We start from the raw sequence: 15,000 nt of genomic DNA, 5'->3' as shown, positions 1-15,000 counted from the left end.
GCACTGCCCCCATTTACACGTATGTGTTATGTTATTATAATTCTGAAAGATAGCACTTCTCAATTCGTTGTCACAATATCAAAGCACATGTGAGGATAACCGGTTGTAAAAATCGTTAAGTTCATGTTTTTATCTTTCTGTTAAGTAATTATCCATTCGCAATTTTCTATTTATTTTCAAGAAACAAGAAAAAATGCACCAAATATACTTCCAGATGTGAAGTAATTTAAGGTGTGAATGCAGTATTTTAGTCAAACTAAAGGAGTTGATGGCTGCGAGCATTTTGTGTAATCATATGACGTTTCGTCTATTTGACACGTATTGGTGTGTTATAGATGTTTGAAATAGAAGATCTGTCATCAGCAGCTGGCCACCAGGCGTACTGGAGAACACGGTGTGTTCCTAAACGAGTAAATAAACATGTGTTTCCGTATGGATACAATTTAGATTTCCTCAATGACACGTTAAATAAAACAAATGTATAAATATATTTTTATAACGATATTTTTATCTTGGAACGAAAATGTATACGCTATGAAAAAAAAAAGTTCTTACTCGATAAATTTGATACTTTTATAAAGAATTGCACATGTGGGTTGTTGAAATGTTTATATCTTTCGTCTGTTTCAAAGACTTGCAATTCAACGCAAGCCACACAATCTCATTTAATGGCGTATGTTAAGCACATTTTTGTTTTGTTTTAAATATACACATGTGGTTAGAATGCATGAACAAAGAATACAACTTTTTATTTATTGTTAATGCTTCGATTTTTGTATACACAACATCACACATTTATTACAAGCGAAAAACTTTATTCAGTATACAATGTGATTTAAAATGTTTGTAACCCTTTTTGTACATTGCCTTTTGATTTGTGTTTTTATGGAGTATAAGTTAGTGTAACAAATACCCAGTAGGTGGAGGATGTTTTGTTGTGATATATCATCATCAAAGAATGTATTCTCGTTTAGGGAAACATTTCAAGGTATAAGCACATTAAAAGCACATAAATATGAATACGCGTTTATTATTAAGAGATTAATACATTTCGGAGCAGGGAAAAGGCTAAATATTAACCCAGCCACTACAATACTTGAAATATCGGGGCTGTTATAGAGTCACAAATTGACCGGTTTAATATATACTTTTTTAAATGCCATTTTTATTTATTTAAATGATTTAAATGATTTGAAATCAATTAATGGTCTCTTACGATACAATAAGAAAATACGTATAGAGACGCCGGTGTTAGAGCAAGTCTTTGTTGATTAAACGTCCCGATATTGTTCAAAAAGTTAAATTGAAAGGTAGGACAAATTTGAGGTATTTTCTAGTGCATTTTAAATTCAGAATGTGTGATTATTTACTATACAAGCACATCTAATGCTTAAGCATTGACACTTTTTTGTGCTTTTGATGGCTACATCGGCTTATCATCCGAGTTTTTAGTGATACATGTGAACAACCGTTCTTCCGTTAGTATTCGAAGTTTATGGCGTTTCATAGTAATTCATGCAATGTAAAACTCGTTCAACATGTGTAATATACGCTTAAGACTATCACAGCAGCATACATCGGCCCCAATTTCAAGATAATTTGATTTCCTCATTTAACATGTCGGTCATCATTTCCGTTGTATGACGTCAGCAGCGCGCGTGTTGAAGTTCGCCTAGGCTATGATCACGCCGATCTATAGCGAAATACGTTTGGATAAGTTGTGGAGAAATCATGGGTATTTTCACTTACACAAATATTCTTTGTTAACACTTAACACAAGAACGTAATCATGCATTTGCTGATATTGATCGTAGCACTGATCTATTTCAGGCAATCCATGTACGAGGGCATGCTGCAAAGAAGACCTCTGTAACCAATCGTTTCCCAGTAAATAAATAGTTTGAATCAATCAACTAGTAGACGAACTCTGTAATAACGGCTTTCCTATGCATTAAAGTATAAGTTTCCAGACGGCAATCAACCAGTAGACGAAATATGTAAACCATTATGTGTAAGTTTCGCAGCATGCTCTATTACACGAAGTCCGATGTAACCATGCCTATGTAAGTATTTCACTAGTACACGAAATCCGCTATCAACCATGTTCATGTAAGGATTTCACTAGTACACAAAATATGCCAACAATACTGACCGTTAAGTATAAGTGTCGCAGCCGTTCAATGGAAGACGAACTCTGTAAAGAATCCTGACAATGTTAGTATTAGTTTTCCGACTTTTTACCAACACACGACATCTGGAATCATTTGTGCCTCTGTAGGCATTACTTACTCAAACTTTTACTAGCAAAGGACCTCTGTAAAACACTTATACAGCTGTAAATATGAATTTTGGTAAGATTTAATTATAGACGACAGCAAATAACTAAAAGACATAAAATTATGCGTATCGCGGCAATCAACTTACATACTGTCTCTATGACATCTAATTAATCGTGGTCATGCCAGTTTTAGTTTCGCAACAAATAACTAGAAGACAATCTCCGTCTTTTCATGAAAGTATACGGCGGCAATCAACTAAAATATTGTCTCTGTAATCTATTCTGCCCATTAAAGTATTATTATCCCTGCAATCAAGTTAAAGTTATTCGCTTATGTAAATTATTGCTGCTTGTTTCTAATCAAACATACACGTTACATTTTTCAGTTTCAATCTTAATAGATTGTGCGTGTATCTACTATTTAGTTATAATGTTTACATCTCCAAGAAGGTATAATTTTGTTTAGTAATGTTCCACATATGGGTTATATTGGGACATCGCCGTGAAAGCTTGAGAAACACCGTTATTCGGTCATTGTAAACTGCCCAAATATAGTTGGACCATTTGAAAAGTACTAATTAAGAAGCAGCGCAGGTGTAATGGTCAGTCATTCGATATGTGTACTCAATTCTGTTGCTGCATTATTTACTGTTACCGATGGTTATCAAGGACCATGACCCATGAATATTTATTCTGTTGTTGTTGAATTTTTCGGAATTATTTTCGAGGAGACCTTTTGACTATTAAGGTGTATATTCTAAGCCTGAATTACAATTTTCTTTACATTGTTAATTTTCAGGGTCATCTTAAGCGACGACAAAAACTCTTCTTAAATGTGAAGTTGACGCAGTATATAAAATTAAAAGATATGAAAACAATGTGTGTACTTTTTATCTCTTATTTTTTTTTTAATGCACTTTAAAACGAGAGCGGACAATCGCATATGGTTATACCAATCTTTTTGTATACACTATTAAAGTCAATAAATATACCATACCGTTTACACTACGATAGCAGACAAAATAACGCACAAGGAATTCCACCTTCCTATATACAATCTGATAGCAGACGATTGCACGCTATAAACCCTACCATCGTGTTACACTACGATACACCATACCATCTTTTTAAACTATGATATAAGAGGAAATAGGGCACGATAAACTTTACATTCCTTTATTCATTATGATAGCAAACGATTACGCACAATTAACCCTACATTTGTCTTCTTTGCAATTAAGTACAGGACTACACTAGAGCATCGGCGCACTTTGAATTTTCAAAACTTTGACTTTACAAGGAGTCTTGGGTCCAGGGTAGAACCAGTACGTGGTGTCTTTGCAAGAAATCTAAAGACCCCCCCCCCCCCACACACACACACATTAGAACCCACGATCTTCCGATCGCTAGGCGGACACCATAACCATTACGCCATGGGGATCGAATCCTTTTAACACTTCGATAATAAACGATTGCATGAGATAGAGCCTTACTTTCTGAATACAATACGAACACAGATAATTACATACGATTTATCCAAACCTAACCTCCTGTTTATTTGTTTTAACCAACATGACGTTAAGTTGATTTGTCTCCGTAAAATCATCATTTAGTCCTACATGTTAAAAGTGCGAGATGAATTTCACATACTTTTTACGGACAGTGCAACCTATTTTCACCATTTTTTATAAAGTGGCTATAAGCAATATTAACTGCTTGAACCGACATATATTGTGTTTTACCCGCTGTTTAAATATATGTGTAACATTATGCTTTTTAAAGCGTACATATACTTGACTCTGTAGTTAGCATTGTATGTATGTCTTCATCTCATATTGATGTTGTGCTACAACAATTCATGAGATTACACAATTAAAGTTTTAATCGGTTTACAAAAATATATTTATGTACGTATTTAGTAGATTTGCATCGAGTACAACGGAAATTGTCAATATGACCATCGCCCCATATTACGCTTTAGTAAGGATAAGGGGGACAATGAGAGATACATTACACGCCACGTTTTTGAAACGCCCCTAGGTCTTTGAGTATCCGATGTGAAGCACCGAATATACCGCACATTGGTCTAACGTCTCGTGTAACAGCAGAGCTATTCAGCGAGGGTTGAACGGGGCATTGATTCAGAATCTTTAAGTTGTAGTACACATGTTTTAGCATTAGATGACAAATCTCTTTTTGCACAAACTGCATGGAAAAGCGCAGTATTTCTTGTCAAATAAATGGCAGTTTAGTGTTAATGCAAGTTATCCCATGCGTGCGTACTTTGTTTTCATTTCTGGAAAAGGTCACACAAATAGACGGAGAAAATTAAGAATCTATTCGTGTTATTTTTTGTTATAATTACACATCCGTTAATATAACTTAAATGGTAAGTTTGGCATATATTTTTTTCGGAAAGGTGTACGATTGGATGTGCAAACGCATTATATTTTGAATTTTTAACGCTGATTTTGTAAAGTTTTAGAAAATAATTAAAATGTCTATAAATACCAAGGATATTTCCTATTTTGGTGAGTAGGTAATTGCAAAATCGTTTTATTATTTTTACATATTTCAATTGCCATATGAATATTCATCGTTGACATGGATTACGAAACAGATAAATGTATGTAACGGCTACAATTTATGATACCTTAAGTGCTCATGGTATGAAATTTATCGATTCAGTTAAATCCATTTGTTGTCGTTTTTTACGGTAGAATTTACGATACTTCTTGCCCCACTTTCAAAAACATGACGGCTGATCAAAGATAGATTATTTGTTGAGTGACATTTGACGTTGATAAAAGAAAAAAACCAAAGAGACAGTAAATGCAAATTTTACATAATAACACTGTCTTTAATTCATACAATTTGACACACAACTTTACTAAAATTTAATGAATACAGTGATCACATACCACTTACATTTAAGTCTATTTTAATAGTGATATACCTGAACCATTGCCATATTCAGTAAATCAATACAAATCCACCGAGTCATTGCGTAACCAATTTCGTCCGTGAGCCATCTAAAAGAAACAGCGTTTAATAAAAGTTTTATTAAAACTGATTGTCCAAATAGAGGAACTATAAATAAACGTTTTATTATTTTACAAACACGATATCGCAAGTCGCCGATCTATTGTTTTTGTCATCATAACTGTTTAGTACATTTTTCTCAAATGTCAGCGCGTTAATACGCTCATGTTGGTTGAAAGCGTTATTTATATCTTCGACAAGCTTTGATGAATTATTGACCCGTCATAATCGGGTAGGAGATATTTCTTGTAATTTATCATATGTAAACAGTTTTCAAAATATATCAGTATTTTCTACCCACCTGCAAACCAAAATTGAAGGATTGAAGAATTATGCTCGTTAGTGTCGCCGGTGTGAATACCAATATTAAAACTGTGTTATTTGTCTAGCTCTTCTCTATGATTACTTTTGTCCTAGCAAAAAACCGTTCGCTAAAGGCCGATTTTCGCTCAATTATAACTATAAGCCACTGCAACGGACAAGTACTGCACTGCTTAATGCACATAGGACAATCGATCACCGTGGCCAAGAGGGATTATTCGAAGAGTCCATTTCTAAAAATAACCGATTAAAACTCCGTAAAACTATTCATAAATCTTACTTTAGCACTGTTAAAAATGCAGAATGGTTTGACAATTAAGGAAGTGACCCTCGAGCATGATTTTTTACAAATCTTACGTTTGTTTAATTTCGATAAGCATACACTCGCTCGATGTTACTGTAAAAGAGAATACAAAACGCGTGTTATAAGGAATAAAAGAAGTTGCATAGTAAGAAAATACATGCCATTAAAAGTTTGTGGAAAGAGAAATCAAAACATTTCTGAATTGTGTATAATTTATATTAATATATATAGAAGCAAATAAGGAAAAGATATTAAAGCGGCATTACCTTTATTAATGTTCGTTTATGTTTTCCACTTACATGAATAATGAATGTATACACTCCGTAAATACAAAAGCAGAAAAGTTCTGTTGATCACACAATTTTTGTTACGGCCAACGGTAAATTTTATCGTTTCAAGCAATAGATGAGCCGTTTACTCTTGAGATTTTTTACGCTTTTTAGCAGTTAAATACTTGCAACTTAATACAGCATGTGAAAGCGATTGTAATTTAAATGAGCACATTTTTAAATGCATTTGATATTAAAGGCTTACAAATGACCGCTATATATATATTCAATTTCCTCTTATTTCTGGAATACTTTAAAGCAATTTATGCAGGGTGTAATTATTCCATAGCACAAGAAAGGTGATTGTTTTGATGTGGTATGAAAAGTTAAAGAGGAAATACACTTTTAAGCTGCTTCAATAGACGTATACTTCATCAGTTTATACATGTTTTGATATTTTTTGCAGCAATAATAATACTATTTCGGATGCACAGTTCGGATTTAGAAAAGTTCGCTCATGGTTTATGGTGACTCTAAATGAATATCACGTCATTAGTCTCTCGCCTTCTCTTGAATTTTTACTTAAGAAATGGCTGAATAAATATTATTGTAAAAGGCCATCCGTTCATAAATATCAATAACTGTTAACATCAAATAAAAGAATTTAACTTTATAAATCAAGGACGTTCTTAAGTTTTCAGTATTGGAAGATCAAATATTCAGTTTTGGAAGATATAATGTAAAGTCTTGAAATGTACAGGATACAGTTTTGGAAGTTATAATAAAACTCCCTTTAAAATGTGGAAAAAAACAACAAAATGCATGATGTAAATTCTTCTTAGTTACACTAAGCATACTTGGGGTATATAGTGTTACATAAGTCGGTGGAATGGCATCTCATACACAACTTCAAGTACACTGATAAAGTTTGCAGTGTAATTTTATTTTGCTAGTAATCAATTCCATTAAAATGGTTTGGTAAATAAGATTCAGTAACTTTCTAGTTTGTAAAATAGAAACACACGGCGCTCGGCCTGACTCTTTTGGGCCTTGTCCGCGATTGACAAGTAAATGAATCCGATGTCTAGTTTTTATATATTTTATCACATCTTAACACAAGTAACTATTCAACAAACAACATATATCGACGATACAACAATAACGTAATGGCTATTTCCTTACTTGTTCGTAAAGTTTTGTAAAGTTGTAGGCACATAATTATGAAATACAATACATGTTATGTAATTTTCGATTCACAAAACGTGGAATCAAATCATATGTCCAATGACGTTGATCGAATGTCCGCCTGTAACTACAGTACAGGTGTTGTTCATGGAACATTGCAGTTGTTGCTTCCCTTTACGTGGGGCGTTCCCCATGGTCCATAAAAAGTGTTGTTCATGTCGAATGCATTGTTATCGTTATTGTCAAGAAGTGTAGCTGGTCTTTTTGTCCATGTTGATTCTCAAGTGGTCGTCATTTCTAATCTGCGTATTTGGGCTCACATTGCGCTGCTGATCTGACTGAAGAGTCTCATACCGAGCTTGGCTTGGTCGTTATTGTTTATATTGTTGGTGTTGGATCCATCGTCATCACGTTGTGTTTTTTCTACTATTAAGACGCACGCGTTTCACTCTAAGAGAAAAAATAATGATGTCCCTACGCTTTATATGTTCTCGAAGAAACAACTTGAATTCATTGTCGAAGGAGCTTTGTTGAAATGCTGTGTTAAAGCAACAGTATTTCACAATGATGGCAAATATTCAATAGTCTTGTTATTTACATAAATATTCACAATTAAAATACTGCAATATAGCTTTATTACAACATGTGTAACAAGCGAATGTAAGGATCTTTTCTGTTATGCTGAACACGTTTACTGACAGAATAAATTCTCTGTGGAACCTTATGTAACGGGGAGTCGGTTGACTGCCTGTACGTATAAGGTACACATTCAACATAAATTCAAAGAAGATAAATCTTAAATTTAACTTCGCGCTATTCGCGACAAAACACATGAAATTCTTATTCCAAAATATACAAGACCATACATATATATAAGTAAAAACTAGGGATGTCAACAAATTTACGAATATCCGAATATTCGGTCCCGCACCGAATATTCGAATACTATTTTCCAAATCGAATATTTGAAAGAATTAATTTCAAAGACTTTGTATTCGTGAAATTTGCTTCAAACATTGTTAAAAAAAGTTGTTTCTCGTGCCATAGTGTTTATTCCGGTAGGCGCGATAATGATAAATACATATGTTTATTTTTATGCTTTCGGTGGTTTATAGAGAAATATCAGTGAAATAAAACTGGTATTTCACTGTTTTAAACAGTGAAAAATAACGATATTTTTTATTGTTTGACTGTGAAATGACGTCATTTTTTCGACGAAATCCAGCGAAATTATCCAGTTAAACTCATTTACAATATAAATAAACGGTGAAAAAAGCATAAAATAAAAAGCAAATTTGTTGGATTTGATGGAATATCGATTTAATTTCACTCGAGATCATAGAAAATATATATTTTCACTCGTGACTGCGCCACTCGTGAAAATATTGTTTTTTAATATCACTCGTGAAATAAAATCGATATTCCACCGAATCCAACAAATATCCTCTATATATTATCTTTTTGTATTTTTATTATCTGTCTCACACATTGACCTTACCTTTCTATTGTTATCAACATTCATTGTTTCTTTTATTCTTATTCAGTAGAATATTAAACACAGTCTTATCTAATTGTATGTTCCTAGTTTCCTGATTTAATATTACCTAAAACTGTTTACAATTCTTCAAATATTCTTATTTTTAATTGATACATTCGTAATGTTATAATATTAAAATACTAATCAAAGCAAAATTTAAGTTATTTTATACATGCATGTTTGCTCCATATACAATTCTTTATTCTTGTAAACCATAACAACATAAACTGTTTCAAAACAATTAATACAAGTTCTTTGTCATGGCGTCTTTTGACTTTCTGATTTTAAAGTGATTTATTTTGTTTGTATTTCTTTCCCGACAATAAATAATGCCATAATTTAAAAATAAACTCACGTTATCCTCATCCAATTTATCCTCTTCCGATATTCCGCAATCGTCATAAGTGGCCACTTCGCTTCGATCTTTCCTGTTCATTATTTTTTTCCGGCATGTGAGCGCCCTTGTGGTAGTTCTTCGATCTGATCCAAGGTCACGGTAACCAAAACACTTTGTAATGAATAATTCGTTGAAACGACAACGCATACGTAAGTTCAAGAACAGCGATTAAGTTTTCATTATTATTTTATACTGCTATTAAAACATCCACATACTATTTTTATTAATAAGATACATCCAGTAACTTTCAAGTCACTTAAATATTTAAGTATATTAATTAAACACACGGCGGGCGGCATTATCCTTACGGGCCTGGTCCGCGATTCACAAGTAAATGTACCCGATGTCTATTCTTACTGAACTACAGCCGAACTCTTTTATGGGAAAACATATTAATCTTTTATACGAAATCTTTGCATTTAGTTTTGTCTCTAATAACATTCATCGTTGGTCATATACTGTTATATAAAAAATTATCGGCTCTTGATTGAATTGATTGAAGTCGGATTATATATATATTTATAAAATGCATCAGTTGCTCGGTGGACCCAACATCCCATTAATAGATTTTATTAAACTTAATAGATGTATGTTTGTCATACTACTATGTTATGAAATCGGTAAGTTTCATATTCATTAATTAATACACTTTTATCTATAATATAAAACTATAAGTGTTGTGATTGAATTCACAATTTTTTAAACACCGAATCAATAGATTTTACTCTCTCCAAGTCGAAACCAGAAAATCGCTCAAACCATAATAAACTTAGAACATATAGATTATTTAAGAATAATTATGATACGGAGCTTTATTGTAAACTACAAATGCCATTCTGTCATAGGTCTGCATTGTCTAAATTTAGATGTGGTGTAGCACCACTTAGAATTGAAACAGGTCGTTACATTAACTTACCAGTATCGGAAAGAACATGTCCTTTTTGTTAGGACTTAGTAGAGACGAAAATGCATGTTTTACTTGTATGTTTTTATATAATCAAATACGAAATGGTATTTACCAGAAAGCTCAGTTTTAGACTCAGGTTTTCAAGATATGAATGATGATGCTAAATTTGTATGCATGTTTACTTACCAAGACATTGTTAAGGTCCTGGCAAAAACCTGCTGTGATATATTGAAACTGAGAAATAACACGTTATATAGTAAAATTTTAGTGGGTAGATATTTTAATAATGATAAGATTTTTACTGTAAATATATATTTTACATGTATATAAAACATGGCCACTATTGATTTCTAGATTTAAAATAGATGGTATAAATTGATTTAACATACTTGTTTGAATAACAAGTTTTAGTCTTACTATTATATTTTTATTACTCATGCCATAAATTAGTTGTTGCGGTTTTATCAAACCAATATATCTAAAGATTTCAAGATGCTCTGCTAGATTGTTGAACACTGGCTATGTTTCTTAGCATAATCTTACTTTCAACTATTATGATGTGTGTTTTAGTATGTTTTAATGTTTTATAGTCTCTTATTATTCTTATAGAATGGCTGTATACATGTATTTGTAAATATGTGTATATGGATGAGACTGGAATAAATAAAATATAAATCGCGACTTGACTAAATGTTTATTATAGGTATTGATACGTTGCGCTACAATAGTATACCGTCTTAGAAGATATACTTTTAAGTAGTGGAATATATAATAGTCGGTCTTAAAGGTGTAATATAATAAACATTCTTGGGTTATATAATGTACAGTATGGAAGCTATAACATAATGTCTTTCAAAATATAAAAATATGTCTTGGAAGTTATAATATTCAGTCTTGGAAGATATAATATACATTCCTAGAAGATATAACATACAGTCTTGTAAAATATAATTTACATTCTTGAAAGACATATGAGTTTTGCCAGAAACATTTTACCGTTTTGGTAATCTACCGCATTGGTAGATATAATATACGTTTTTTAAGATATCACAGTATTATAAATTCTTCCAAGATACTTCCAAGATATAATATTAAAACTATGTAAATGTCAACGCAATACATCAAAAAGAAGTTTGGCCGAGAATATGAATCGAAAATATAAATGTTTGACAAAACTCCTTATTAAAAAGATTTTGTTAAGAGAAATGAATAAATTAAATATTAAGCCATAGAAAATACATAACACGTGTTTCTGAAATAATATTTTAAAGATATAAATACACCATTTAAGTGACAAGTGATTACAGTGATTAAAGTATTGCATAGAGTAGTTAACACAGTTCAATTATTTTGTGACATGTTAAGAACTCACGATTAAAATAGTATAATGATTTCGTGATTTAGGTATTGTCACAAAACTGTTTTCGTCATCGAATCTTTTATTTAGTAATATGACCATTGCACCAGTGTTAAAATTGAGATGAACGAACACGAAGCATCTTTGTTAATTCAAACAACGTTTATTTATAATTTACCCTATAGAACTATATATGCTGTATTTTGAGATGCCGCACGAATGAAGTTGGTTGCGCAATAATATTCTATTTGTCCATTTGTACTGATTTTGTGAATATGGAAAGTTTCAGATATTTTACATTTATAGAGAAACTTAAAATGTTGGCTATCAGTTTACTAAGTAAACATTTCAATAGTATCTTTAGGACATTATCAGTAGAAGAGAACAAATCTGCCACTACATCTACGCTACTTATTTTAAAACTTTCCGTCAGATATATATGCCGAACATGCTAGTTGAGAGTAATATGATTTCATGCAGTGACCAAGATTAAAAAAGACATAAAGAGTATAAGAAAACTCTTCTTTTCTTCCTGCTTTTTATGGTGATCGTTTTCCGAAATCAAAACAAAGAACTAATGACTGGGATTAGTTGCGAAGCGTTAAATAAACAATACACATCTAACTGTTAGGCAAGAGATGTTGCGCTTATTCCTGAAATTTTCGAAGAGCAGATCAGTTGTAAAGTGGACAAAATACTGGTGGATTCACTAGTTCGATTCCCCGTAGAATCTTTATTTCAAATAAAATATTGTCTTTGGCATGAGACGTTTAACCGGGGTGCAATATACTAAGGGATTTTAGCGATTTTTTAAATACACATGGTCGTCTCGGAAACGGGACGTCTAAATAATTACTTTCGTTCAAAGCATCCCTCTTGTATTTAATGCACCCCAAGTAGAACACAGCAATACACTACTCAACTACTCAATTATTTTGTTATTTTACAACTACGCCGATTACGTTATGTATACATCAATTGATCGTATCTCGGATGCGAAGATGACAATAATGATGCTAAGACCAGAGTGTATATTTGCCATTATCTAATATGAACTTGTGGTTTTAAAAACCATTTAAAACTTCAGATGGTCAAAAACGTCAAGACAATATATGCCTATTTTATAAAAAAGGAAGCACAAAACTAACTCGTTTTCATTTTTTTATTTTTAATATTTTTACTTTATTATTTAGAATAGTTTGCTGTCATCGTCGCTTAAGATGATCCTGAAAAATAACAGTTCAACTTTATTCTTAACTCTTACGTAAAATATGATAACAGACATGTTTAATAAAGTCTCTGAAAAATAAAAGCACAACGAAAAATCTATAGAATATAAAGTTAACACCTCGAATGGGTAACGGCCAAATAGGATCACTGAACATTCCAGGTAAATGCAAACAACACAGCATACGTATTTTGTTGGTCAATACCCGAATCTTGATGTTTATATAATTATAATAGTTATTGTTCAATCAACCATAAAAAGAAACATGACTATTGGCATCTAATAGAGAATGCAAAAGCATTACAATTAAAAGTAGATACCTGAACTTATCAATCAAATATTCAGTTGACCAGAAAAAAGTTGATATTTCACTGGATCCATTCTCGAATTACGTCAAATCTTTATATAAGTGGACATTTCGTATCTTATTTAATTATCCCAGTCGAAAGAAAAACTATGACTCTCCGGTATGGTGGCCACCAAGTAAATTAACAAGCTTGAGGGAACGGATATTAAAAAAAAACAATAACAACAAATCCTTGTTTGACAAGTATATACTTGTGGATTGCTGAAAAACTAAGATTTACAGGGTATGATTAAATGCTGTTCGTGTATACTGATAATTTTTCGGGAAACTAATACTTACATGGAGACGATATATTACAGAGATAGTATGTAAGTTTATTGACGAACAACTTATACTTACATAAACAGGATATATAACATAGACTCTTTTCTAGTTATTTGTTGAGGAACGTTTACTTTTAGCAGCAGTATGGTCGTTAATAAGTTAACTATTAAATTGTGTAGGAACAAATACTTACGGAGACAGAATTGACTACAGAGATTGTGTGCTGGATAAAAACTGCAAAAAATAATTCTTACCTGGGCCGGACCGATTACAGAGATCGTCTTCTATTACATGTCTGCGACACTATTTCTAACAGGGTCAGGACTGATGACATATTACTCGTACTAGTCAATTCATACAAACAATAATCGTAGTTGCACAGGATAGATCAACTCATGTCGTGTACTGGTTAATTACCGGGAATCTGCGTCTAACTTGAGCATCATCATCAAGATCGTCTAATAGTTGGTTGCTCCCAAACTTATACTTGATTGGTAACAGATTTGTGTTCCTCTTTATTACTGAGAAACTCATACTTACCGGGGCACGATTGGTTGCAAAGGTCTTCTTTGCAACAAGTCCTCGTACATGGATTGCCTGACAGAAATAAAAAGCGTTGTTTAATATCTGCCAGTTAGTGAATACGGTCAAGTATAACATGGTACATGTATATAAAGGACAGAACCGATTTATCGGATTGTTTGTGGAAACCTTAATGTATATGTTACTATATATTGTAATATGTTTTTACGGGAACTAAAACACACACAATTATCGACCACAGAGGTAACGATCAAATGCCGCAGCTTTATTATAAAAGATCGGGCGAACGTTCAAAAGCGCTCGTCTTACTAAAATAAATAAATTATCAAACTGTTTGAAAGCAGCCGTCGACAGACAATACGGTTTTCATTCATGGACATAACAACATAAGTTTCTATGCATCAACGTTTTAAAATGCAGCTTTGCTAAGTGTCATCAAAACAAAAACATTGAATACGTACAAATTTTGGTCTTGATAATCAAATCAAAACATTATAAGTTTATCTAAGTAATTATGTTAAATACATTTGCTTACCATAGTTCTTAAACTGTACTAGTGTGGCTCGCTTTGACCTGCAATCCTGATAAAAGATTTTAAAATGCGCATGTTAAATTATTATATTTAGAAATTTAAACGTTTACATGATTAAGTTTTTTGGTCAATAGTGTTTTGCCATAACTCATACATACTTATTAGACGATGATACTGTCATATATTATTTTCTGATTCGAATAAGTCATCAAAACAATTTCAATCACATCCTTAAAAACAAATGTTTATTTACCAATTCATGGACACATCGTGTTCTCCACAACACCTGGTGGGCATTTACTGGGGACAACATTGCCTCTACTTCACAAAACTGTAACATCGAATATACGTGTAAAAAAAGGGCAGTGTCATATGGTAACACAAAGTCATCTCAGCAATTATTTCCTATAGTTTGACTGTCACCGCTATCATCACAAGAAAAACTATTTCAGATCTTGAATGAATTATT

The 15,000-nt window shown here is 32.3% G+C and overlaps 3 protein-coding genes across 24 annotated transcripts in view; 1 reads left to right on the top strand and 2 right to left on the bottom strand.

Moving 5' to 3' along the window:
• The window catches only part of LOC127867301 (uncharacterized), a 226,937-nt gene extending 223,892 nt beyond the window's left edge, over positions 1-3,045 (top strand). Inside the window, exons 6-7 of one of the 2 annotated variants that reach the window (XM_052408370.1) lie at positions 336-394; positions 1,831-1,887. The gene's annotated coding sequence lies outside the window, so the exon portion shown is untranslated. Of the gene's footprint in view, positions 1-335 lie in introns of both variants that reach the window. The other variant, XM_052408368.1, reaches the window with a different exon arrangement.
• LOC127867293 (neurogenic locus notch homolog protein 1-like) overlaps positions 1-15,000 on the bottom strand; it is a 279,268-nt gene that overhangs the window by 152,348 nt on the left and 111,920 nt on the right. The window contains exon 21 of one of the 21 annotated variants that reach the window (XM_052408353.1): positions 12,746-12,823. The exons of the other annotated variants lie outside the window; for them this stretch is intronic. Coding sequence (XP_052264313.1) covers positions 12,813-12,823 — 11 coding nt within the window. The 3' untranslated portion in view covers positions 12,746-12,812. Of the gene's footprint in view, positions 1-12,745; positions 12,824-15,000 lie in introns of those variants that run through there. 21 annotated transcript variants of the gene reach the window in all.
• LOC127867299 (mucin-5AC-like) overlaps positions 1-15,000 on the bottom strand; it is a 237,996-nt gene that overhangs the window by 204,094 nt on the left and 18,902 nt on the right. The window lies entirely within an intron of this gene.

This window comes from Dreissena polymorpha, chromosome 2 (assembly GCF_020536995.1).
Source record: "Dreissena polymorpha isolate Duluth1 chromosome 2, UMN_Dpol_1.0, whole genome shotgun sequence".
In the NCBI taxonomy this organism is placed as follows: Eukaryota; Metazoa; Mollusca; class Bivalvia; order Myida; family Dreissenidae; genus Dreissena; species Dreissena polymorpha.
Note: the sequence above shows the minus strand (reverse complement) of the source record. Positions and strands in the feature narration are given on the sequence as shown.